The sequence below is a fragment of the Miscanthus floridulus genome, chromosome 5 (assembly GCF_019320115.1).
Source record: "Miscanthus floridulus cultivar M001 chromosome 5, ASM1932011v1, whole genome shotgun sequence".
Lineage (NCBI taxonomy): Eukaryota > Viridiplantae > Streptophyta > Magnoliopsida > Poales > Poaceae > Miscanthus > Miscanthus floridulus.
In genome coordinates, this window is record NC_089584.1 from 119,975,975 (window position 1) to 120,002,908 (window position 26,934).

Here is a 26,934-nt window from a genome sequence, read left to right on the forward strand (position 1 = left end):
GATGCCTCAACGCACTGCGCAGCCATGGCGCCCCTGCGCACGTGCCCTGCGCTCCAACGAGCGCGCCGCCTCCACCACTCTCCGCGCGGCCGTGCCGTCGTCCCTCCCCACGCCGGCCTTGCCTTCCCACGGGGCAGACTTGACCATGGGCGTGATGGGGTCTACCAGATCGAGACGGAGCTGGGAGAAGCAGGTATTTTTGGCTCCTCTTCTCTCTCCTAGCTCGTCTCAGCGGAAATCGCGGAGCTTCTTCCCAGGAGCTGAACGGTGCGGAGGCGTTTGGTTGACGGAGCTGTAAAACGGCTCCCGAAGCCATTCTTGGAGCCGTGCCAAACGGCCCCCAAGTGAAGCAACCAGCACTCTCCACTGTGACTCCGTGAGCTGCCTGCTTGCCCAGCTCAGCCGCACCAGCTCAGCAATCATGGCTTGCCTAGGCCTACTCCTCGCTGCCGCCGCAGCGGCGTTCCTGGCCGTCGCGGCCGCGTCGCCGGTGGCCAGCGCCTTCATCCGCAGGTCGCGCGACGCAGTACCCGTCGGTGTGCGAGCAGAGCCTGGCGTCGTACGGGGGCTCCCCGCCGCCGCGGAGCCCGCGGGAGCTGGCGCGCGCCGCGCTGTCGGTGAGCGCGGACCGCGCGCGCCGCGTCCGCGTATGTGGGCCACCTGTGCGGTGGATCCGGCGCCGACGCAAAGGGCGCGAAGAAGGGGTCTGGGTCGCGGCCGGCGGCGGCGGCGGGCCCCTTGCGCGACTGCCTGGAGAACCTAGCGGACAGCGTGGGCCACCTCCGAGACGCGGCGTAGGAGATCCAGGCCAACCTCCACCGACGGTGCGGACGCAACCTCCACCGCGCGGAGCTTCCACGTGCAGGCGCGCCTCGCTGTCGTCGCCGTTACAGTGTTTTGCGTCGGGGAGACAGACGATCCTTTTTTGCCTACCCACCCACCTGGTACGCAAAATGGGGGCTTGGTTTGCATCCTCTGTTGGCACCGTGTTTTCGATACGTAAAACACTATGCATAACGGATTTTGCGTTTAGGTGCCCCTCTGCCTACGCTGTTGGAGACACTCTTAGTACGGTCCGTTTTCCTGCTATGCTTTGCTCTGCAAATACCTACGAACCAACCGTTGAAGCCATCAGCAGCTGACAACCAGACCACACCCGGTCCCGTGAAAAATATTGTTCTGACTGAAATGGTGCGAGAGAAAAATACTACCGAACAAGTCGGATTTAAGGTGAGCCGAACGGGGCCGAGCAATAGTAGCGTCCATTTCTAAATCGCTGTGTCAACGTCCATTATCATTTTCCCAGTGCCTAACCAGCACGTACACACAGATTTTCTTGATTGGCACATAAACATGTCCACATTCGTACCCAGACATCTCACGCAGACATTGGCACCGATTAATATTCCTTATACATTCATTTCTTTCAGTTTGTACGCAGGCCAGACAGTCAGCCCTTCTGCCACTGCCATCAAGGCAACACCGATTTGGAAAACCCCATGGAAGCACAGCAAGGTAACGATATACATGCACATGGTTTGCATCTGCATCATATCCATTGTATCCATTGCCACCAAACGCCACTGAACTCATAGAGGCAGAACAACATACAGAGACATCGCCACCAAGAAGAGGTAAGCAACGCTGAAAAACACAGCCTCATTGTTCAAGACAGATACACATTTGGGCTATTAACACCGTTCCTTCAACATTACCAGGACACTCAACGATGCATCCCTCTGACTGGAGAGAATATATTGAACAAGTATTCATGGGTAACAGGTCTATGACATAGTAGCTCTAACACACAGCCCTCTTTATATATACCCCTAACATATCACGTTTGTCGCCCAGAAGAAGACGATGACGCCACGGCCCGGCTTCGAGGTATGCTGTCTAAGTAATGACTCACCGAATCTCCACATCAACATCGTCATTTGCTACTTGGTTCGCCAAAAAAGGTGATAGCCTAACCCCTACAGCACCGTTTTGCAGGCAACACAACACAAAATCATGGAGACTCAGGTCATACAATTGATTAGTTTTGCTAATGAATGCAATGGAGTTGCATACTGTTTGTATTTTTTATTTTTAATCTCTTTCTTTTTTCTTTCTTATTTCTTTCCCATGACGACTAGGAACGGGCAAATCAAGAATTTCATTTCGAATTCCTCCTCCTTTTTTATTTTTTATATTCAAATATCCGTCTTCCACACAAAGACATACCATTCCTCTTCCATGCCTCTGCGTACATTACATTTTTCCCTACATCAGCAGGTTCAACCGACTGGGGGCCATCATCCCCATTAACTATTACTACGGCGCAGGTTAGTCACAGCTTTGACCTCAACAAAAACTCCATTTATCCAGCCACAAAAATATATTATACTACAACATCTGCTCGAATTCCTTCAACAGGCCCAGCAGGCGCTACATGAACTTGGCTCCACATGGACCATGTTCTCCCGCGCTCTCTCCCATAATATGGAAAATGAACCCTCACGTGCAACGCATCGCCACTGCATCATCTGTATCATATACGTACCTATATGTGATATCTACATCCTGTACAGTCACTTATCCCATATTAGCCTGCTTATGTGCATCATCGAATATGTATATGACCCACCGACGTCGTCTTTCCAGTTCTGACAATTCTTAGCTAACCTATTCGACCTCTCCGTGTGCTTGTGTCACTGCACCTCTTTCATAACCATCGTTGCTGCGCCAACACCTCGTTTGGGCTGGTTTCCATGGCTGAAAATATCATTGGCTGGTTTGATGTGGGAGAAAAATATTGTTCGTTGGCTGATAAAACATGACTTATAAGCCAAATACTATCAAGCGAACAGGCTGCAAAAACCAGAATGCAAATTTGCGTCCACGTGCAAATGCACGCGCCTCATACTAGTATCACACCTACAATCTAGTGTTCTTTGGACCAAAATTTTATAGTCTGAGTATGATATTAATTAAATGGCAAGTCGAAAAGACAAGCACTTTTTGTTGCATGAAGCTTCAGCTTGTTGTAAAGGTCCCAAAGCAGCTCAAATGGGTTTTAACTTTTAAATGGAAAGTTAGGAGGAAGCAAGGAGGCCAGACTTAGGAAACAGAAACACCGATTTGGGAACTGTAGTTTAGCTATTCCATTGCCCGCTTTATGTGATGTTTAATGAGCAGAGTAAGGGCATGTTTGGATTAGCTTTGGATTCTTAAAAACCAGTTTTTGCCTCTATTTTCTGAGCAAAAACTGGGGGTGTTTGGATCCCCTAGTTTTTAAGAATCTGGCTTCATTTATTGCTCTATATGTCACAAAAACTAGCAAAAGTTGTGTATTAACAGCTTCCTAGTTTTTAAGAATCCGACAAAAACTGGCAGCAAAAACTAGAGATGTTTGGATCACACATAATTTCTAAAAGTCAGATTCTTAAAAACTAGCAAAAACTAGAGGGATCAAACAGAGCCTAATGCGGCTGTTCTAGAGGTATGGGATGGAGACAGCTTGATGCTGACTTTTAAAAGAAATGTGTCTAATAATAATGATGAGTTGATGAATGTGTGGTTTGAGTTACTCAGGATCGCGGAAAGTCTTGAGTTGTGTGATGATCGAGACTCCATTATTTGAAGTTTTGAGCCATTTATGGAAGTTATTCGGTGCAATCCTTTACTACCTCTATCATCAAATAAATCAATTTCTAGAATTCGTGCCAGTTTTTAAGTTTGGCTAATTTTATAAAAAAAAGTAATAACATCTATGACATAAAATTAGCATATTATGAAAATATATTCTATGGTAAATCTAATGATACTTGATATCATAAGGCCCTATTTGGATTATGGGGCTAAAGTTTAGCCTACGTCTTTTAGTCATCTTTTAGCCCTCATGAATCCAAACATGAGGGCTAAAAGTGTGGGCTAAACTTAGATGCAAGCAGGGCCTAAATCTTGATGTTTTTTTTCCTACAAATTCAATTAAAAGTGTGAGGCAACTTCAGAAATATATTTATTTAGGGACAGATGGGGCATGTACGTATCAATTCGAGAGATGTGGCCACTATGGTCTTTTTTTTTTAAAGATTGTAACGTGTGTAGAAAGCCGTGCTTCCGTAGTACAAGGTCAGGTCATCGTCGAGTTGGTCGTGAAGCGACAATAGTTGTGAGGTGGGTGACTACTACGTTCCTTGTGTACGTCTTGGATGGTGGATGGTGAACTACACAAAGTTCTTACTGTTTAGAAGTGTCACTTTTAGTTGCTAGCTATGTTAGGGCCTTGTTTAGATTGCAAGTTTTTTCACTCTCTCTTTCCATCACATCAAATCCTTGGACATATGCATGGAGTATTAAATGTAGATAAAAAAAATAACTAATTACACAGTTTGATTGTAAATTACGAGACGAATCTTTTGAGCCTAGTTAGACTATGATTGGACAATAATTGTCAAATACAAACGAAAGTGCTACAGTGCCAAGTACTGATTCCTAACTCCCATCTAAACAAGGCCTAGCTTTACTACGTATTAAGTTTCGTTGCACAGACACATTTGCTAGTACTACTGCCACGTAGTACCAGCTGGTAGAGTAGTAATAATAATAAGTCTAGTACGGGTCAGCGAATTTTATAGGCCTTCAGACACTATAGGCAGTACAAAAATTAACCTAATTAAGCCCATGGGCTGAATTGAAGGCCGTGTGCATCTGTAACTTGTAATGGGCTGGGTTTTAGGTCCATGAGTTCGCTCTGGGCAGGTTTTATACCATATAAAAATCTTATAGCAAGAATACATAGCCGTAAAATTTCTTATAAATCTACTATCTACTACCACATAAAAAGAGAGAGGCGGTTTTGTGCACTTGGTGTGCGCGTCCGGCCCCAGAGGCTACGGTCATGTTCGCGCTCTACTAGAAAAATACGGACGTGTGTACGCCGGTTTCGTCCATCCAAATCCAATCCAAACAAAGAAAACGTGTGTGAACTACTTGCTAGGCCAACCAACGTCCGAACAGCACCCACACAGGCACACAGCGCACGCGAGGTCGCAGCACCTGCGTCCAATTTTGACGCGCGCTCCTGCTTCCTTGCCGCTGCAGCCTGGACTCCACCATGCACGCGCTCGCACCGTTGTCTGCGCACAAGAACTTCGACTTGGATACGCTCCTGCACGCGAACTCCGACTCGGATAGGCTCCCGCGCGTGCCTTGACAAAAATCCTAAAATCCGATGTACCGATCTGTGCGTTGCACCGAGTCACCATTTACTAAACCTCAGTATTTGTACGCAGACGCGGACACGGACATATGAGCTCTGACATTCATCCAACAACAGTTGGTGCGCGCGCCTCCGTCCAAAAATTCCGAGTGCAGCCACGAAACCGCGGGGCCCACCTTCCTCTGTTCCCGAGTCTAATACGTGTACACGTACGTGATGACCGGTACACGTACGTGATAACCGATGACGTGTCCTTTTAGATTCAGTGTCCGGATCAAAGACCGACGGGACAATGCTGCTCCGTACTCAACGCTACGCGCGTATCCGCAGCCCTCGCCTGCTCGGCCTCATGTATGCCTAAAATGGTGCGCTAGAAAGGAAAAGAGAGCGAGAGATGCCAACAGTTCAGAGCAACACGGGCTCGGTGTATACCCGTACACTGTTCGCTCGTGTTTTTCTTTAAACCATCCGTTTTTTTTTATCTGGAACAGTGTTTTCTTCTCGTAAATTCCTGTAGATTCATTCAGATTCCTCCAAATTTCTTCAAAATTCCTCCAAACGAACGGAGCCAACAAATAGCAAATAATACTTTTTAACTGGCTTTTTAGCGAAGCCAACGGGACCGTGCGCCGGCCGCCGCTGTTAAAACGTACCCCCACCAAACGGAGAGAGGCCGAGCGCCATTACGCAATGAAGCACTCGCATTGCCTCCGTTTGCTTTTGTTGGTCTCCATCCTTGTGGCCTCGTCGGCCGTCACCGTGTCGTCTAACAAAGAGACGACATGGGAGAAGGCCGGGAAGGCGGCGAGGGCGCCGGTGCAGCTGGCCGACGAGGCCTTCCTCGCCCGCCTCTGCGACCGCGAGCAGCAGCGCGGGCGGCCACCGCGGATCCTCCGCCCTTGGTGCACGCAGCTTCACGCCAGGCGCCAAGGCGCCCACCAGTACCACCACCTGCCGACGCTGCCGCCCAGCCGCGACGACGAGCAGATAGACCCGCGCTACGAGGTGTCCAAGCGGCTCGTGCCGAGCGGGCCTAACAGGCTGCACAACTGATGATCGCGCGACGACGACGCGCGCCCGACCGTCAGGCGTCAGGTTTTCCTTGCTAGCTTTGCTTTAGTCAGTTCGTTCGAGTTCGAGCCTAGCTTGCTTGCTGCAGGGAGTCGCACGCATGCGGGCAAGGCTTGGTGGTCGTGGATGCATCTTGCATTGTCCTCTGGTTCGCTCAGAGAATTGGAGAAGATAACCGCGAGACGAGACGACCAGAGAATCAGAGACGCTTGGCAGGGGCTGACAGAGGAGGATGAACACATTTAGGCATATTGCTTGCATCTTCAATTCATTATAACTTATAAGTAGATGTCGCATTCAGGCTCCTTTTGTAGTGCATCATGTACCCTCCATATTTCTAGTTTGATTGGTTCTTTGTTTGAGCTTGCATTGCCGTTAAGGTTAAGTACTGTTCGCTTCGTTGAAAAGTTATGCTGAAAAGTATTGTTCGTTGATTTACTGTGAGAAAAAACAATGTACCATGACTGATAAGTTCAAGCGAACAGGGCTCAGGTTAAGTTTTTGGCCTATTCGCTTCGCTGAAAAGCAGTGGTGAATCTAGGATTTCAGATCAAGGTATGTTGTCAAAAAAAAATTATATATAAATCGGTAAAATCATTTGACAATTCGGTAACAATTATGAAATTTGCAATGTAATTCGGCATATATACACTAAATAACATGATAAGTTTTAAATTTGAAGATTAAGTTGAAAAACATCCACAACATTGCAATATGAATAGTTCAGGCATCATAATGATAGCTCCAAATATATGCATAAAAGAGAGTAAGAGACTTACAATACTACTTATCTGACTTTTTGTCCGACGCTTTCTATGGGACATGAATGCGTTGATGATATCACTTTCTTCCAGCCAATTATTAAAAATGAATGCAATATCTCCATCTCTCTTGATAACTACATAATTATTAAAAACACAATACCAAACAATTAAACAAATTGTAAGTGCACGGATTGAATCCTCAATCCTCATATGTGATGACACAAACACTCACATGATACTAAATTGTTGATCAATTTCTGTTGTATCTGATGTTGAGCAAATCTCCGACCTCACTGCATATCATTGATGACTGGATAATATTAGCCATGGATATAAACATGATCTTTCTATAGAAAGATGAATAGTAAAAAAAGAGATTGATTCTCACCGCGGTGGCTCAGGCAGTCAGACTATATATGCACGTTAATCGTGCACGCGCATCAGGCCGATCCTCCATGTCACGTACTCAGCAGTCGGCGTCGCGAAGATTCAAGCCTCGAGACAGCGGCCAGCGGGCGAGACTCTAATCTACGATACTAGTAGACCAGTAGGAAGTCGAGACGTCGGCAGTAAGGAACTGCGCGATCTAAGGACTGAACCTTGACTTTTCGAATTTCCGCCTGGCGTTCTTATGGCCGCGTGGGCAGGACCTAGGCTTCCCGTCCATATGGCCGCGTGGGCCTAGAAATAGGAAAGTTCATCATCTCTCAGCAAGGTGCAGCTGCAGCGTTCATTTTTCATGGTGCAGATACGGTCTTTTTTGTTTTTTTACAAATACAGATGTATATACATGAAAGCTATTGCTGGATCTGCAGGGCATGCCAGTGCATACCTGGCATACCCTGTAGCTCCGCCCCTACTGAAAAGTTATGCTGAAAAGTACTATTCGCTGATCTGTTATGAGAGAAAAACATCGTAGCATGCCCAGGCTGATAAGTTATCTCTGAGCGCTCAATCCGCTCATTGGACATGTGAGTTTCTGTGTTTGTTTAACTGTTGCTGAAAAGGCGAGGTAATGTTCTCCGATAGCTCGGACAGTGGGGCACTGCTAAGCTAATGAGGTCCAGCTCTTCCTGTGATGAAAAAGTGGAGCAGGCGAAATAACTTCCCACAGACATTTTGCCTTCGTACTAACTGCATTTATTTAATTTAACTCCACCGTAGAGATTGCGTCCGTCCCCTTCGGCTCAGTGGCGCGTATGCAGTTTGTAAATGGTAGCCGGCTGAATTTCAAAGGCAGAAGATTTGGTCCAAAATTGCGATAAAGTGCTTACGCAGAGTTCTATCACAGATGGAAGAGATGCTTCTATGCAAATTATCTGCTAAGAAAGAGTATTAATCCGAGATAAATAAATATATAGTATTTTCGATCGTGAGGTGATTTCACCTGCATCCCTTTTTCTGTGAGTTTGTCAGTCTATTTAACTCGTTCAGCATTCGCCGAACCATGACCCATGAGATCAGCTGGACAGGTCCTGGTCGACAGTTCGACACTTCCATAAGTTTGGTCATAATGACGGTACTGGCTGAACTGAATGGTGATGACATTTTATTCAGGTGTACTAGGTTCAGCACTTTCCAGCTCAACTCAGTCAGGAAAACCTGCTGCCCAATAAAATGAACTGTGTCTTCAGAAACCACTTCAGCCCTTGTTTAGTTGTAGGAATTTGGATTTTGGGTTACTGTAGCACGTTCGTTTTTATTTGGTAAATAGTGTTCAAACATGGACTAATTAGGCTCAAAACGTTCGTCTCGCAATTTCCCACCAAACTGTGCAATTAGTTTTTCTTTTCGTCTACATTTAATGCTCCATGCACGGGCCGCAAACATTCGATGTGACAGATACTGTAGCAACTTTTTGGAAGTTATGGTGAAACTAAACAAGGGCTCAGTACTTCCCTGCATCTGCAGGGGGTGCAAAACTGAAAGCATCCCGATCTCCGTACTCCGTTTTCGGAACGAAAATACAAGCCATGGTATGGCTACTATCTAAGGTAGAGATACTAGGCCAGGTTCAAGTGCGTGCCAAGAACATTTTAAAACACTGTATAGAGGGTAAACGACTTAGAATTTGAAAGTTTGCATATATCAATCTCAACGGATTTTGAGCACTAAATTCAGAAGTCGCTTACGGTTGTTTTTCAAAATAAAAAGAAAGAAAATGTAGGAAAGACCAGTCCAGCCCCATAAGAAGAAAAAGTCTATTTTACCTCATCGTTGTGCTCCGAATTTTCCTCTCAAACTCTAAAACCATCTTAACACCGCCTCAAACTTTGAAAAAAAATGCAAATGACCTCCTTGCCCTGGATTGAAGTGGTTTTGAAGGCGGTTTCATCCTTGTCTTAGTTAATAACAATCCGGCAAATACTTAATAATATTTTTAAACCACAAAAAAAATCTCTAGGCTTCTAAAAATTTATGAGAAAAAAATCTTAGAAATAGATTGGGATATGAAAAAAAAACCAAATAATATTTGGAGCTCGTAAATATATCTATACTATTAAAAATAGATGTAGCTACAGAGAAATGGGAAAAGGTATAAAAAAATCTGGTAACTACCAAAATACTTTGATCAATGTCTAAATGTGTTATAAAAACTTTCCATATAAAAAAAAACGAGATGCTAAATACATTCATGCTTGTTGTGTATTATGCTTTTGTTTTAGAAAGTTTTGAAATACATTTAGACAACAATTATAATGTTTTGATAAATTTTCTAGTTTTTTCTGACATTTTTCTATTTTCTTAGAGATAAATCTATTTTTTTAAATAGATATTTTCACAAGCTCTCAAATACTATATTTAGAAGTTTCATATCCCAACCTATCTCTAGGAATTTTATTGAAACTTTTATAAGCTTAGAGATATTTTTCGTTATTCAAAACCTTATCACATATTTATAAAAAAAAGTTCTAAAAAAAGGACGAAATCACCTTCAATACTACTTCAAACTAGGACAAGGAGGTAATTTAAAGGTTTTGAGAGCTAGAGGGTAAAGATGTTTGATTTCATATAGTTTGAGAAAAAAATCAGTTTTTTTGGATAGAGAAACAAATCAAATGATAATTTGAGAGGTAAAATTGATTTTTGCCTCACAGAGTAGGCTTGCAGCCGCGGTCGCTGTTCTAGCTGCAGTTTTTTGAGAAACACCACCCTCTTTATTGATTGAGTTGGTCATACGAAATACAAACGCCCTCGGGTGGGTCAAAAAGCCAGACATTTTACAAAAAGAGCTAGATTATCAGCATCGACATTTGAATTTCTACTCTCATGAGCAAAATCAACATAAATAAATCACGAACCCTAGCCCTAATCTCTTTCACAACTTAGCCATACGGACCCATTTCTTCTTCTCAGAGACTCCTAATAACATTAGCACTGTCTGAAGCTAACCGGAAGGACCGCAACTAACACCCCAATTACATCGCAAAAAAAAAAAATTTAACACCCCAATTATCACTTTTTTAATAAATTTGACTGGGAATGCCCCGATTGTCACCTATTCGGCCTTGTCCATCAGAGGCCGTGGCCCAACTCATGAAACTAAACGAAACGGCCCTTCAGCTCCGGTTCTTGCGGTGCGGGCCTTCCCTGAGAGCTGGGTCCCGCCCCATATGCTTCCTCTCCAAGTCCAGAGGGAGAGTGGTACGGCGGGGTCGCGAAGCTTGGCGGCTGCAACTCGCCTGCCTGATGGGGCGGCTTCGCGCGTGCTGCCGTCTCCGCCGCTTCCTCGGGCCGCCGCCGCCGCCACAAGCGCCGCCACCGGGCCAACCTCTGGCTCGCGGGTCCAATGCTGGCGCGGCTCACTTACCGCCTTTCTCGAGGCTTTTCTCATCAGCTTCGGCGGCCGCGGCCATCGCGCCCCACGACGCACGCGACTCGGGCCTCGGCGGCTCGGCGTACTGGGCTTGGATTCGCGCGGCGACCGAGTCGGCCCCGGCGCCCTCGCCGCCACAGGAGGAGGAGGACGAGGGCCCGGCACGCTACATCCCCGTCAAGGCCTACTTCCTCTCCACCAGGTAAGCACGCAGCGCCGCTCCCGCGCTTGCTCGATAGGCGTTTGATGATTTATCAACGAGGAAACATTGGGTGCTACCGTGCTATTCTGAAGAGATGCCGATGCCCAATTGGCGCTGCGAACTAAAATGACGTGTTTTCAATTTTTCCTCCTCGCCGTGGCAGCATTGATCTGAAGAGCATGCAAGCGGAGCACGGAAATGATATCGTACCTCCGTCGACCCGTTCGCTTAATTACATTGCACTTCGGTACTCCGAGTTCCCACCTGAGATTATGGTTAGTGATTACAGTTTAGCATCACTTTGTTGGAAGTCCCGACATTCAAAATTAACAAATCTCTGGCACGTTTGGACCAGTCAGCATTGACGTATGCTTTCCTCCTGGTTTTGGTTGATATTTATGCAGAACATTGGAGTGAAGGACAATAGATTTTGCTATCGCTATGTGGTTGTTTTTCAGTATGGTTCTGCTGTGCTTTTCAACATTGCGGATCATGAAGCCGAGTACTATCTTGATATAATTAGGAAGCATGCTTCAGGATGGCTTCCAGAGATGAGAAAAGATGGTATGACCACTGCTAAACTGTTTCTGTTTACTGCTTTTTACTTGCCTCCATTTTTGTGTTCCTTGATAATATTTGCATTAACAGACAACAGTACAATTGCCTTCTGTTATATTCAAAGATGCTATTTGTTAACTGTGTAGAACTCAACTTAAAGAGAATCATCGCACGCCTAGGCCATGTATTGTGTGCATTTTTGTTTAGCAGAAATAAGTTGCCACTGTTTTTTGTCCACTGTGACTGAGCTTTGGCATATGCCCCTTGGAATTGCGTTGTTTGACTCATCGTAAAGATGCAGGTTTAGAGTAAAACCTACATCTACTGATGCCATCTGATTTGCATGAACAGATTATGCAGTGGTCGAGAAACCATCCTTGACAACATGGATGAAAGGAGGTCTTGACTATATAGTTCTTAAAAGTTTAGACACAGACGGGATTCGCATAATTTCAAGTGTTCTTGGTCAAAGTATCGCCCTTGATCATTATATTCGGCAGGTACTGATATTGTGCGAAGTTGATGAACTTATGTGTTGTGGCAGTATCATTAAAGCTTTGTCTAGAAGTTCTAAACTTCAAAAATTCCAATTTTGATAGGTCGATGATATGGTTGAGGAATTCACTGAAATTAATCGTGTCATGGAAAAAACTGGCAACTTCACCATGCAAAGAAAAAAACTCTTTCAACTTGTGGGCAAGGCTAATTCTAATCTTGCAGATGTTATCATCAGACTTGGTCTTTTTGACAGGTATGTCTACTACACTTAAGTACTATACTTTCTATTTAGGATGGTTCCATTTCTCGAACAGCATATGTTAAGTTAAATAATATGGATCAAAGAATGTGCCAATCCCATGTGGAGGATTGTGAAGGTGTGTCATTCAAGTTGCTAGACATTGCACATCTATAAGCCACTGTTATCCATACATTTGATATTCCCTTTTGGAAAAGAAGGGTTCACATGGGGTTTATGCTGTTTGTTTGGAATTTCTTCCAGTGCTTTGAACAAATGTTGATGGTTTTGATCGTTGTACTAAGAATTTGGACATTACTATCTCACTGTACTCACTATTTTTAAAAGTATTGTGCTTGCTATTCTTGGAGATTACCATATTCTTGTTGGCTTTGTTGCATGCACCCCATGTTTCTGCCTTGACTCACTTGTTGCTTTTATAGTGCAATTTCGCTTCTGGATCCCTGCTTATATTTTTTTTTCTTTTTTTGCTGCTGAATACATCCACCTTCTGTCATTTGACCGTGATTCTTGTATAGGTCGGAAATTGCTTGGAAAAATGCAAATTATGCACAAATTCTAGAGTATCTTCGGGAGGAATATGAACTCAATCAGCGTTTTGGAAGCCTTGACTTCAAACTGAAATTTGTGGAGGTAGTGCCTTGTGTATTCATTCTCCTAGATAGTGCAAAAGTTGGCTTCTTTATCTTTTTTGAGTTTTCATTTGTGCTTACAATTTATTATTGTAACAGCACAACATTCATTTTCTTCAAGAGGTCCTCCAAAATAGACGGTCCGATCTGCTGGAGTGGGGTGTCATAATCCTGCTAATTATTGAGATTGCCATCTCATTATATGAAATTGTCAAGGACTCCATGATCTCTTAGAGCTCTCTTATTCAACAGATCAACACCACACTTATCCATCCTCGACTCAAAACCCATCATCCTGTTATGCTAACTCCAGGTCTTCCTGTTTAACAAAAAAAAGGAAAAGAAAGGCCCCAGCTCCATCTTTCCTGACGCTCCATCTCCACCCTTTTGATTTCTAACCTTAGATGAAGGCAAGTTGGGAATGCTCCAAGGCGTTATGTCTTCTGACCATTGCATCTTTGAGTTTCTTTATCCTTTAATTCCAACTCACTCCTAACGAGAAGAAGTTTGTCCAATTTTCCTATGCCCAATGAGATCCCGGGCTGCCAGGGTTTTCAAATTTGAGCAGAGTACTAGTTTTCCTTTCAATCTTCATGCCAGGTGTTCCTGGTACATGTTCTTGTCTTGGTTCCACTTTTTAATATCGTCATGGGACTGTTAGGTCCAATTTTTGGCAAGGCTGAAGCCAGTTAGCTGGCTACTGGACCTGATGTAAAGACCATGAAAGCTTTTATCAAATGGCTTTATAATTTGTACAAATATTTAGCGCGGGGAGGTTCCCTTTGAGTTATAAGCATACTAAATTGCACGTTTTATTTTGCGTGGTAACTAAACGTACCGAAGAGTGACTATGTCAAGGTTGGTTCACTATGATGTTAAACGCTCTGTACACCCATGGCGCCACAGTTTTGTATTTAAGTCTTGTTTCACAGTATTAACTTATAAACGTAGCTTGTTTCAAAAAAAGAAAACTTATAAGCGTAGCTGCCTCAGATTCATTTTGTTTATTTTCCTTAATATAAATATTATTACATGTGTTGGGTTGATGCCGAAACGTCAGAAGATGTGTGGTTAGTTACTGGTAAGTATGTGTGGCTACTGCAATGCAGGAACAGGTCATGGAAACGTTTGTAGTATAACCAGCGCGACAGTTCGTCACGGCTCATTTTCTCGATTATTTCCTTCCACACGGCTACACTATGCTGTTAGAAATGGGCAGTAATAGCAAACTGGCAGTCCAGTGTGCGCTCCTGGACGTTTAGACCCGAAACGGTAACCGCCTGACCACCGCCCAGCCCAGCGAGGCAGCGAGAGCCGCACACCAAACCCCGGCCGCCGCACCTGCACTGGCGCTTGACGCGTGGGGCGCCGGCGACGACGCGGGCGGCGCCTGGACGAGCACGGAGACCTTCATGCCATTCCAGCAGTAGCCGCGGCTGCAGATGAAGTAGAACCGGCCCGTCTGGTTGAGCTGGAAGACGAAGTTGTGGCCGCGGCTGTAGCTGAGGATGGGGCTGCTGGCGTCGCACGCCGCGTACGCCGTCTGGTTCACCTGCACCACGTCGTACTTGCCCTTCTCGTACTTGAATTCTGCAAGCAAACGCCTTCAATTCTTTTTACCAAAAGCTAGATCTCGATCACACGGGCGGCTTGATGGCTAACTCTTGAGTGTGCAGAGGTAGAAAGGGGAGAATGGTACCGAGCCAGTCGCCGACGTGGAACTGCTGCTGGTCCGCCCAGCCTGTATAGTTGACGTTGGGTTCCCAGCGTTGTTTCCTGCCTCCGACGACGAAGCTTTCCGCGAGGGACGGCGCCGGTGTCGCCGCGAAGAGGAGGAGCACCACGAGGAGGAGGCGCGTCGCGGTAGCCATTTCTTGGATGTGTCGAAATGAAGACAGGAAGCGGCGGCGGAGGGGTGGTTTTCTTGAACTTTTGGGAACTGTATTTATGAATAGAATCGGGGTGTGTGTGTTCTCTTCGTTCTCAAAACATTGAATTGATTTTGTTGTCCTGGATATTCTCATATTAAATGCATTGCATTTTCGGCGCTTATGAAACCACTCTCTACCCGGTGGCGGCCGTCGGCCAGGTTGGTAACCGAGTGGTTATCTAGCAGTAGCAGCAGTACTCAGCCGAAATGCGTGATGTTACTAGGGCCGCAGGACGACGGATCAAACTGGCATATGCAGCACGAACACACCTGGGGCGTTTGCTCTGCGTTTTTTTTTTTGAAGAATGCTCTGCGTTCATGTAATCATGGTAAATGAATTTCGGGTGACCTGGGCTGGGCCTGCCGGCCTTCAGCTTGTTCGGGAGGCCGTATCGTATCGTGGATTATTTACTGCTGGCTGGTTTGGTGTGAGAGAAAAACACTGTTTCCAGCTGAAAATTTACGATCGTTTACGAGCCAGCGAACAGGCTGCTGGGTCCGCATATGCCGTATGCGAGATCAAACTTCTTTCTTTCTTTCTTTTGTTACGATGCGAGCAAACTTCTGATTTGCTTGGAAGCGACTCCTCGGGCTGAAATTTGATCGAGTCAACTCCTCGCGGATCGCCAGTGAGTCGGCACGAATCGGTTTCCAGTGTGCTTCTAGGCAACCTTTAACAGTCCATGCAATTTTAATACCCTTTAACTAGGACAACTCAGATAGCCCGTATAAATTCAGCTTAACATTTTGCTTATACTTAGAAAAAAGAAAAGAAAAGGAGATGAAAGAACCATACTATACTAGGTTGGGCTAGATTACGAGGTCCGCTCGTTGGGCCCACCAACAGTCCAACACGCCAATATGTTGTGCTCCTGCAGTCCTACCACCTGGTCACTTGCACCAACCTTCGTCAATAGATACGATCATTGCATATAATCAATAATACTAGGCTGAAATTAGCCCAATTATTAAGAGAGATAGGATATGCAATGCGTACAAACAAAAACACCAATAAGTATACCAAACCTCATATTGTTTCGTCATGGCCACCGTTGGCCAATTAATAAGATGGGAAGTCCTATGTCTTCAAAGGCAACGAGCCATATGGGAGTTTAGCATATGTTGCTAACCCATTTAGGGAAATTTATGAAAAGAGGAGTAGATATGAATGGAGGCTAAGCATGTCTTAATCAGAACCAGCTTGCCCCCATGTGACACCGAAGCACATGAGAAACCACCTGTATTTGCTCAGACTCTAGATTCATGGGATCACCTAACTTTTCTTGACCGAAATCCTCTCAAAGAGTTGTATTTCAAGTTCCTAAGTTTGTCTACGTACATGGGACTCTAATAAAGCTACAGTGTCATGAGGTACTTGTGTTTGTTAATGGAGTTTGTGTGGTCGTTGCTAGCATGGTCATGGTTAAATTTTGGCTTGGCTCACTGGATCAAGAACTAAACAACGTTTTTGATACCATGGCAGCTTTTCGTCCGCTACCACCTGGCACGAGCCTTGCTTGTGTTGTCTCGATGTCTGCTACTAGCCTCTACCGCCTGATTGCTAAATTCGGGAACGGTCACAAGATTATCTCATGTGGTTCCACATGTTGCTTCATGCTCACAAAAGTCTTGGGTGTGTTTGATTGCCCGTGAAATTTTTGCATTTTGATCCTTTTTAAAAATATTTTTTAAAAATAACCCCCAGGAGAAATATTTTTTGGAAATAGACCAAACTCTCGGCGTGTTAAAACACCACGCCGTTGTATGTGGCTCAGCGCGGTATCAGTTGACGCCGTGGAGCCGCCATGTCACTGACGACTGCGGTCGTAGAATTTTCTGCGGCAGTTGGGCCAACAGAGCTCGGCGTGGGCTTAGTTAACGCCGAGGCCCAGACCTCGGCGTGGCACAACTCAGCGCCGAGTCTTGGGCAGTTAAGCCGCGCAACCCACTTCTTCCTCCTCTCCCTTCTCTATTCTTTCCCCTGCCGCCTGTTCCCTCTCTCTCCCCTCCACCCCCACGAACCCTAGGCGTGGGCTTAGTTAACGCCGACGCCCAGACCTCGGCGAGGCCCAACTGAGCGCCGAGGCTTGGGCACTTAAGTCGCACGGCGCCCTTCTTTCTCCTCTCCCTTCTCCATTCTTTCCGCCCGCCGCCTGTTCGCTCTCTCTCCTCTCCGCCCCCACGAACCCTAACTCTATAGTGGCACACTAGGGTGGCCGGATCTGGCGTGAGGATGAATCCCCGAGGTAATGCCCCTTGCCCTCCCCTAATTTGTCTGGTTAGAATTACGTGCATTGGTTGTATGCATGTAGAATGTTGGGTATTGTATGGTTGTTCATATGTGAAATTTATGGTTTAGTTTGAGTTGTGGTATGATATTTTTGATTGATTTGTCTACTTATGATTAGTTTCAGTGCTAATTCGTCATTTGGCACTAGGGTTTCTTTGATAGCAGTGGGTTAGGAGGTTATAAGAAAAAAACAGATCTGCTCTTGTTTTAAAATATGTGACCATGACAGGTAGAAGTATGGGTTATGTGTAGGAAATATTAAAGCCTAGCATATAGGATGATCCCTGCAAATTATGTAACATCTCTATATGTTTGGATGTTACGACCTTATACTGAACCAATTGTCTCAAATGACACCAATGAATTTTAGAGCACAACCTACAGTCTTGGTAACACAGTGCTATACCTATCAAATTGTTGTTAGCAGTGTGTTGATTATAATGCATCGGCAACTCTAGTTAGAAATGTTATTGATTCACTAGGTCCATATCATTAGTTGATAATTTCATCTAGTTTGAATTATTAGACGATGATATGTGACAATATTTGTTGTGTGATAGTTGTAGATAGACAAATTAGTGAGGTTGCATCATGGAGGACATGTTGTTAGGACAAGAGATGATAGTGTGAAATTTGAGGACATGTTTGAGGATGTGTTGATTTTTTCTGAGTCACCCTCTTTGACCCAGTTAGTGGACCGAGTGAAAGTAAGGCTAGGTTGGTCCGAAGAAGATGTGCATGTTCAGTTTGAAGGGGTCATAAATGTTGGGTCGTCTCAGGGTCCACGCATCAAGAGGTTGCTCAAAATTACAAGCGAGTCTGAATGGAATGATTACAAAGCAGTTGTGTTGGCCTTCAAAGTGTGATCTTTGGATTTGGTGATAATTAAGGAGTATGGCATAGGAATTGAGAAGATTGAAGCATGCCCATCGCTCAACGCTCACATAGAGAATGGTCCATCATTAGAAGAAGAAATAGTTCTTACACAACCAAAGTACGGCGGTGTTGACGGGTTAGGATCGGTCGAGGGAGATGAAGGTTGTTGTGATGGCGTCAGAGATGATCACGAGAACTCGGTAGCTGATGGTGATGAGAATCATGATAGTGATGATGATAATGACGAGTCTTATGGAGTTGGTAAGGGAGAAGAAGGTTTGGACGACGCTAGCGGAGATGACTTAATTGATGATGATCTTAGTGATGAAGCTAATCTTAGTGGTGAAGATGAGTTTGGCGATGCCAGGGCTAGGAACCAATTTGATATGGAGGTAGCTAGAGATGATGAAACCTTTGTATAGGAATTAGCTGAAGACTCTGATGACGATCGTCCTGTTCGTTGTCTCAATGATAGGGAAATAGAGATATTGAGGAGGGTGTTGCCTATGAGGGATCCACTAGTTTATGATTTCGAGGACCTTAGCCATGGGCATAGGGCAGTAGCTGATGGAGGTCCAAGTGATACAACAGTACCTGATGTTAGTGGTTGCAACATCATAAGGAAGGGCATTTTGTTTGCTACCATGGATCACTTGAAATCATGGTTGGAAGAGTACTCCAATGTTCACAACCGTCCATATAGGGTCATCACTTCGTGCAAGGACTCTAGGTACACTGTTGCTTGTGAAGAACAAAATTGTGGGTGGAGAGTATACGCTAGGAAAATGAAGGTAGGCACATGGAAGATTACTTCAGTTAAGCAACCATATGTTTGCACCACGGCTAAGGCAGAAGAAAACCATTTGCGGCTCAATTCTAGGTTCATCGCAAGGCAATTATGCGCCGTAGTGAAGCATTTGCCAACCATTATGGTGTCTGCGTTGGTTGAGATCATCTTCCTATGTTACAATTACTACGTCAAGTATGGAAAAGCATGGAGGACAAAGTAGCGTGCACTTGAACTTATCTTTGGAGATTGGTAACAAGCGTATGAGCGTCTTCCTATAATGTTGAATGCAATGAAAGCTATAAATCCTAGGATGCACTTTGAGTATTTGCCTAAGGAGGGTGAAACAAAGAACGGGAGGCAAGTTTTTGTTAGGGCATTCTAGGCTTTTGGCCAGAGCATCGAAGCATTCAAGCATTGCAGGCCCGTCGTCTCAATTAATGGCATGTTTCTTATAGGAAAATTTGAAGGCACAATGCTTATATGTATTGGAACTGATTTAGAAGACCAACTTGTCCCATTGTCCTTTGGTATTGTTTAGAAGGAGGACACGGATAGCTGGTGTTGGTTCCTCAAACTAGTAAGACAAGTGGTTATTGGGTCGGGGCGTGTTGTTTATGTAATATCAGACAGACATGCTGGCATTCTAAATGTTGTAGAAGAAGACATGCCCGGTTATGGCCAAATACATCACCGGTGGTGCACTAGACACCTTGTTTAGAATCTTATAAGGCGTGATGGCACAAAGGACAACTTCAAGTTATTTGAGGAGGTTTGTAGGGAGCTTGAGGTTAAGTTATTCAATGAAAAGCTAGACGCCTTGAAGTTAGCCACAAATGCTAGTGGAAGATAGTTCCTCGCTAACTTGATGTTGTCCAAGGAGAAGTGGACCCTTGCATACGACACCAGAGGTTGGAGATGGGGCTTCATGACTAGTAACATGGTAGAGATGTTCAATAGTCTTCTTAGAGGGTGTCGGGGTCTTCCCATGACTGCTATTGACTCGTTCATGTTCTACAAGTTGAATGCTTGGTTTGTTGTGAGGAAAAAAACATGCGAGATCTCTTTGGATAGCAAACAAACCATGGCCACTGTTAGTATCTCAACAACTCTCTTGGTCAAAGAAGAAGTCTAAAACACAAAAGGGGGCATGTTTCGATCCTTTGAACAACGCATATGAGATTCTAGAGAGCGGTGGAACTAACATCGGTGGTGAAGACCGTGGTGCTGTAAAGCATAAAGCAGTAATCAATGAGAACAAATGTTCCTGTGGGAAACCAACCATATACCATAGGCCTTGCTCCCACATGATTACGACTTGTCGGATTAGACGTGTTGATGCTGAGGTCCCTCCCCGTTTGGCAACTGAGTTCTCATTGAGAAACCTTATGAGCACTTGGAATCCTCAGTTTGAGCCATTTCTAGACGAAGACCAATGGCCGTTGTATGATGTCCCAAAGTATGTGGCTGATCTTGGCTTGCTTTGGAAGAGTAGAGAACCTAGGAGGCGGAAGCGGTTCAAGATGGACATGGACTGAGCCGCCAAAGGAAGACCAACCACGAGTAAGGTCGGGACACATTTTGTAGAGGATACTCAACGTAGTCATTGCTCAAAGTGCCATAAGTCAGGCCACAATATAAGGAAATGTCCTGAATTAATTAGAGAACAGGTATCCAATGCATTTGTTTGCTTAGTAGTTATTAGATTATCCTTACTTGTTTTCTTATTAATGTTTTGTTATCTTTTGCTGCACTTGTTTTTCTCACAGGTATCTATTGATGTACTTGTTTTACTTAGTGGTTACTAATGCATTGTTTACTAGTTGCTAAAGTGTTGTTATTTTACATTTGTTACTTGTTCTCTTACCATTGTTTCATAATTTTTGTCATCAACACTAATGCGTTGTGACTTGTTAACATGCAGGATGGACCACTTCCCCCTACTTGATCCAAGGTATGATGAGAAGCACCGGGCTCAAATGATAGAGCAAGGAGAGGTAAACTTCAATTGACTCCATTTCTGTGAATTCAACAAATGTAATACTTACTATTAATTCTATATGTTGTGCAGGAGCTGAATGCCTTGAGGCCAATGACACATGAGTTCGCTATGACCATGGTCTATGATGAGCGATACACGTCCCTCCTAAAGCGTGCAAAGCTTGCTACCATTGCTCATGTCTGTCATCGTGGGGTGCCACCTTTCAACCTAGTGGTGCTAACAACGATGATTGATAGGTGGCGACTAGAGACACACAGCTTCCACCTCTCATGTGGAGAGACGACAATCACTTTGGAGGATGCATCCATGATCCTTGGACTAAAAATCCAAGGATTCCCAATGACAAGAGACATGGAGTCCGCTGGATGGAAGGACTGTGTGGCTTAGTTCTTGGGACATCTACTACTAGAGCTTCAGCCTGGCAAGAAGCGGTGCAGCAGTGGTGTGCCACTGAAGTGGCTTCATGAGCAGTTTCATCAGTGCCCACCTAGAGTAGACGAGGCGACCATGAACTACCACTACAGGGCTTGGGTGCTTCACATGTTTGGTACCATTCTATTCCCTGATAGCACCAGTGACACGGCATCGTGGATGTACATCCCGTGCCTTCTTAACTAGGATGGTGCCGGGAATAGGAGCTGGGGCTCGGTGGTACTTTTGCTTCTGTACCGTCAGCTGTGTGAGGCTTGCCGGTGGCCTTCAGGTGTGCATGCTACAATGTTAGGGTGCACCACCCTTTTTTAGGTAAATCAAACTTGTGCAAGTTTCTAGGTTTAGAATATTGTTTGTTTAACACATTTCTGTAACTTTTTAGATTTGGATGTGGGAGAGACTTCCAGTTGGGAGACCGCATAAGATTGAACACCCTTAGGCTTGGTTCCCAGTAGGAGACCCAGTTGTTTCCCCTACTGTGGCACACCTCTTTGAGCGAGCCTGCGGTACTTACCACATCTCCCGCCACGCGTACATCAGCTACATGAACAAGCTTGACATCCTATTGCCACAACATGTAAGTTTGCCAACACGTTAACTCCCATTTAGATGTGTGTACATAGTGCTCACCACATTGTATGCAGGTTGAATGGTGTCCATATACTCGGGAAAGAATTATGGGGATTAATTTGAGCACACTATGCAAGGAAGACAAGGAGTTGTGGACAATGAGGTGCCCACTCATTTGTTTCTACGCAGTGGAGTACCATCTTCCTCACCGTGTCACACGACAGTTCGGTAGGCTGTAGCCTTGTCCTTCGAAGGACTTCTCCACCAGCTGGTAGCTCCACAAGTATGTAATGTCCACTATGTCATGTGTCATTGCAATGTACCATTTTCTTTGAATTGCTGCCAATATTGCAGGTTGAATCGACAACGCCAAGAGAAGATCATGAACTGGCAGAGCAAACTCCAGCATTTCATCGATGAGTGGCATTTGTTTGAGTAGAACAACATGCGAATCCACGCTGTCCATCAAGATATGGCATTCTGTGAGTACCTTGTTTCGCTAGGGGAAAGGACAAGGTTACATTTGAAGCCGGCCTGGATGGAGCAAGATATTGCTGAGATTGCGAGCTCGGATGAAGGTGACAACCCCTATGACCAAGCTACCTGAGTAGGACAATAGGTTGAAGTCACCCCTCTCATAATCGGAACGGTGAGTGAGAACCAAAGCTTGTTTTTAGTTTCGGTGGTCAACATACTAATGAATTGATTGATTAGGGCAAGGAAATCATGAGGACAATAGTAGAGCAAGGAGTGGCATTGATGATCCCCAAGGGTGATCCTGATGAGGCAAGCCTGCTACGACAAGCCCTTCAGGTGGTCCTCAAACTTTTGTTGTCATCATACATGGATTTTCAATAATTGGTTCACTTGCATCGTGTTGACAACCGCAGCGTGCCATGTATAGCCTACACAAAATAGCAGCACACATTGGGTGTCGATATGGCCAAGACGTTGTAGTACCACCACAGCTTGTTGCTACTCCATCAAGTTCACATGGTGTAGGACCATTGGCTACACATGGTGGTATAGGTACGTCCAGGGCTGATGTAGACTAGGCCCGATCTTCCGAAAGGTATGATAGCGTCGATTGGTGGAGACTCGATGTTCATGATCTAGGCTTCGAACCAAGACTGGTTCGGACCCCCACAACCGTTACACCACTGCTCCATTGGTTATCAACCACGTGAACGCGATTGACCTCGCCGAGAAGGCTTTCCTGCAAGCGAATCGAGAACACAAGCAAGAACAAGATAAACGCAATCTGAAATTGCAAATAAATATGAGGCTTATGATAATGAGAAAGAGTTCAAGTCTTTATTCGAAAGGACTAATCGCCACAGGCGAACAAGATCAAGAACTGAGGCCCTGGTTCACAGCAAGCAGTCTTGGCGGCACAGTTGCAGCAAAACGATGTCTATTTCACGAGGAAATCAAGAACTAAACAAAACCCAAACCCTAAGGAGAGCGACGGTTGGTATTTATAGAGTCTTGGGCATCACCCCCCTGGATGCGCCCCCTAATGGGTCCAAACACGATACACGGTTCAACGGACCAAAAGACAGTGTCGCAGCACCCTGACAGATTCTGGACGCTGACTTGTTTCGACGATTCCTGTTGATTCCGAAGGGATTTTGACGTGAAACCAATTGGGTTGGCTTCCTTATCCAATTAGCTTTCCATCCATATGTGGATCATCGAAAACGAAGTCCGGATGTGTCCTGGGTGACCAATTTAAGGTAGACTGGTCCTGGAACCCAAGACAGACTCGAACTTGAGTTGCTTTGGGCCTCCACCTCGGGGACTCGAACCGAATTAGCCTCAGGCCTCCTTCTTGCTTAGGACACCCTCGCTGATCTCCTTGGTCTCCATATGGTTCTCCAAGCATGGTCATATGTATAGAGGTCATGTCCTCATCATCCTCCCTTTCTTGACGAAAAGCCGTCCTCGGCGTCGATTTTGTTTGAAGTCGATCTTGCACAACATGAGGACAAACGAGGTTTCCAAAATAATGGGAATGGACAATGTTGTGAGAAAGAATATGACCACATGTCCAGGTTTGTAGCATGTCTTGTCCTACAGACATGTAGTCTGCTCGATTGAAATACACATGATCTTTGCCAATACTATCTTGCAAAAGATTAGTACTAACAAGAAATATATGCTCCCTTTCTTTGGATTCCACTTGTGTTCAAAAAGCAAAACTAGAGGAATATGGCATAACAACAATATTGATTTTACTGTCCTCTAGTTGATCATTAATTTGCACAATTAAAAGAGAATTTGGATTTGTACAAATGTAAACTCGTATCAAATATTGCCCTTGGTTGTTATATTTACCAAAAACATGATATGTATGTCTAGAGAACCATGGCAAATCAGCATATGCATAAAGTTTCTCCTCTAAAGAACTAAGATTACACAGAACATCAAATTCAATGTAACCCAAAGTATTTAAAGAAGACATCAATTTCAGCTCATCAACTTCACTAGCATTATGAATAACAAGTCTATTTTCAGCACAAGTGCTCATTTTCAGCACACATATAGCATGATCATTCTTCAATGATTGCATGGGTATAACATAAATATTATCATGCAAGTCATCTTCGTCACAAGAAACATCAAGCAAATCATCTTGTGACAAAGGTAAATCAAGCGAATGCTCCACTAAAATTTGCTCTATCATAGCATGATTGGTGGAAAAATTCAGCACATCAAGAGAACTCTCATCTTCTATGAGTTTAGCATCATGGGCATTACCTTTGCTCTCATGTTCAGCAGGGGTAATAGTTGATGGCTCTGAATTTTCACGAGGCTATGAGCTTCTCATTTTCTGTCATGTCATCCTCGCTCTTTTCTATATTGTCCTGCAAAAGGTTAGGCATAGAAGGAGGAATAATAATAGACTCTTCCTCTAAATGGTGCACCTCATCATATGAAGTCAAAACAGGAGGTGGATTAACAAAGGTTTCTCGCATAAGAAATTTCATATCATTCCAAGTTTGAGGCTTATCAGAAGGATCTAAAGACTCCCACCAAGATAAAGCAGAATGTCGCAAAACACTAACTGTATTTTTTACCTTCCTCCTTGGACACATAAAGTGAGTAGCAAATATGTTATCGATAGCAATTTCCCACTCCATGTACTCATCAGCACCTATACCATCATAAGTCGGTGGATACGAACAACCTGTCATTGTTAGAAGATAGCAAAAGACAGTATAAAAGTATTATCCCTACCAACTACTTAGGTTGTGGACAAGGAAAAATAAGACACTCAACTCTCAAGCGTCTTACCATAGTCTTACAAGTGTTCTTACCAAAGCAACATGTGGTGCAATCGGTCGGTGACTGTGATACCGTTGTAGCTTGAGTGTAACAGTTGCAAGGCGAACCTGTACTTGGTTAGAAGAAAGTGGAGCTTGGACATGCACAATATAGTAGCAAGGAATAGCAAAATTCGCAACTGATTAGCAAAGCTGAATAAGTATCCCAAGTACTTGTCTTAGTTGCTGGCCTACTCACGTTCCAAGTACCAGATGTATCAAGTGATATGAACAGTAAGAATATGATTAGGAATAAGGTAGAAATCAGCACACACAAACACAGCTCAAATGGCGCTCTCTATGTGCTCCTCTAGATATTGTTCCACTTTTACCCCTCTCTTTTTTATCTATTTTTGGGCAGTCGTTGTTTTTTTGAGATTCTTTGACTTTTTCTTTTTATTTTTTTGATATTTTTTTCTTCACTTAGGAGCACAAAAGAAGTAACCACAGAAAATATGAGCTTAAACAAGTGAAAGACGTGGCCTATGGATTAGAGGACAAAACGGAACAATGTGCGCAAAATTGGTCACGACAGCAAGGATTTGATGAAAACAGTGAAGACAAGTGTAACAAATAAGATGACGTGGACTAGGGTTTGATGAATACAAAGGAATCACAGCAATACTTGAAGGTGTTCACGGATTATGATAAAAAACAAAGGAGAAAACACAAACTGGACTAAAAACGATCTAAAACCAGCAATAAGAACTTGACCTAGGGCACAAACTCAACAACGCGAAACAGAGACGAAATTGCACGGCACAATGAGGCTATAGGACAGAGAATATGTGACGATGTATATATTTTTATTGGCTTTTTGTGGACTATAGGTAATGCAAAAATAGTAACAAATCTAAAGGGGAAAACAAAGTTATACCTAACGGGCAACAAGGTCTCTGATACCACTTGATGTAGACTAGGCCCGATCTTCCGAAAGGTATAATAGCGTCGATTGGTCGAGACTCAACGTTCACAATCTAGGCTTCGAACCAAGACTGATTCGGACCCCCGCAACCATTACACCACTGCTCCGTTGGTTATCAACCACGCGAACGCGATTGACCTCGCCGAGAAGGCTTTCCTGCAAGCGAATCGAGAACACAAGCAAGAACAAGATAAACGCAATCTGAAATTGCAAATAAATATGAGGCTTATGATAATGAGAAAGAGTTCAAGTCTTTATTCAAAAGGACTAATCGCCACAGGCGAACAAGATCAAAAACTAGGGCCCTGGTTCACAGCAAGCAGCCTTGGCGGCACAGTTGCAGCAAAACGATGTCTATTTCACGAGGAAATCAAGAACTAAACAAAACCCAAACCCTAAGGAGAGCAACGGCTGGTATTTATAGAGTCTTGGGCGTCACCCCCCTGGACGCGCCCCCTAATGGGCCCAAACACGATACACGGTCCAACGGACCAAAATACGGTGTCGCAGCACCCTGACAGATTCTGGACGCTAACTTGTTTCGACGATTCCCGTTGATTCCGAATGGATTTTGACATGAAACCAATTGGGTTGGCTTTCTTATCCAATTAGCTTTCCATCCATATGTGGATCATTGAAAACAGAGTCCGGATGCATCCTAGGTGACCAGTTTAAGGCAGACTGGTTCTGGAACCCGAGATAGACTCGAACTTGAGTTGCTTTGGGCCTCCACCTCGAGGACTCGAACCAAATTAGCCTCGGACCTCCTTCTTGCTTAGGACACCCTCG

General features: G+C 44.5%; 3 protein-coding genes and 1 pseudogene across 3 annotated transcripts; 3 read left to right on the forward strand and 1 right to left on the reverse strand.

The window, feature by feature from the left end:
* Window positions 1-421: 421 nt before the first annotated feature.
* On the forward strand, window positions 422-798 carry LOC136455231 (21 kDa protein-like; annotated as a pseudogene).
* A 5,098-nt stretch (window positions 799-5,896) lies between these two features.
* Window positions 5,897-6,259, forward strand: LOC136455232 (CLAVATA3/ESR (CLE)-related protein 10-like). Its single transcript, XM_066455352.1, has one exon. The coding sequence runs from the start codon at window positions 5,897-5,899 to the stop codon at window positions 6,257-6,259; it is 363 nt and encodes a 120-aa protein (XP_066311449.1).
* Window positions 6,260-10,706: 4,447 nt separating this feature from the next.
* LOC136453297 (protein RETARDED ROOT GROWTH, mitochondrial-like) lies at window positions 10,707-13,804 on the forward strand. Its single transcript, XM_066453871.1, has 7 exons — window positions 10,707-11,060; window positions 11,224-11,335; window positions 11,465-11,624; window positions 11,970-12,118; window positions 12,218-12,369; window positions 12,894-13,008; window positions 13,107-13,804. The coding sequence occupies exons 1-7, from the start codon at window positions 10,732-10,734 to the stop codon at window positions 13,239-13,241; spliced, it is 1,152 nt and encodes a 383-aa protein (XP_066309968.1). The 5' UTR covers window positions 10,707-10,731; the 3' UTR covers window positions 13,242-13,804.
* A 414-nt stretch (window positions 13,805-14,218) lies between these two features.
* Window positions 14,219-14,997, reverse strand: LOC136453298 (early nodulin-like protein 19). The gene is made up of 2 exons (XM_066453872.1): window positions 14,707-14,997; window positions 14,219-14,597 (listed from the first exon to the last, which is right to left on the reverse strand). Exons 1-2 carry the CDS (start codon window positions 14,876-14,878, stop codon window positions 14,266-14,268), a joined length of 504 nt encoding a protein of 167 aa, XP_066309969.1. The 5' UTR covers window positions 14,879-14,997; the 3' UTR covers window positions 14,219-14,265.
* Between the last annotated feature and the right edge of the window lie 11,937 nt (window positions 14,998-26,934).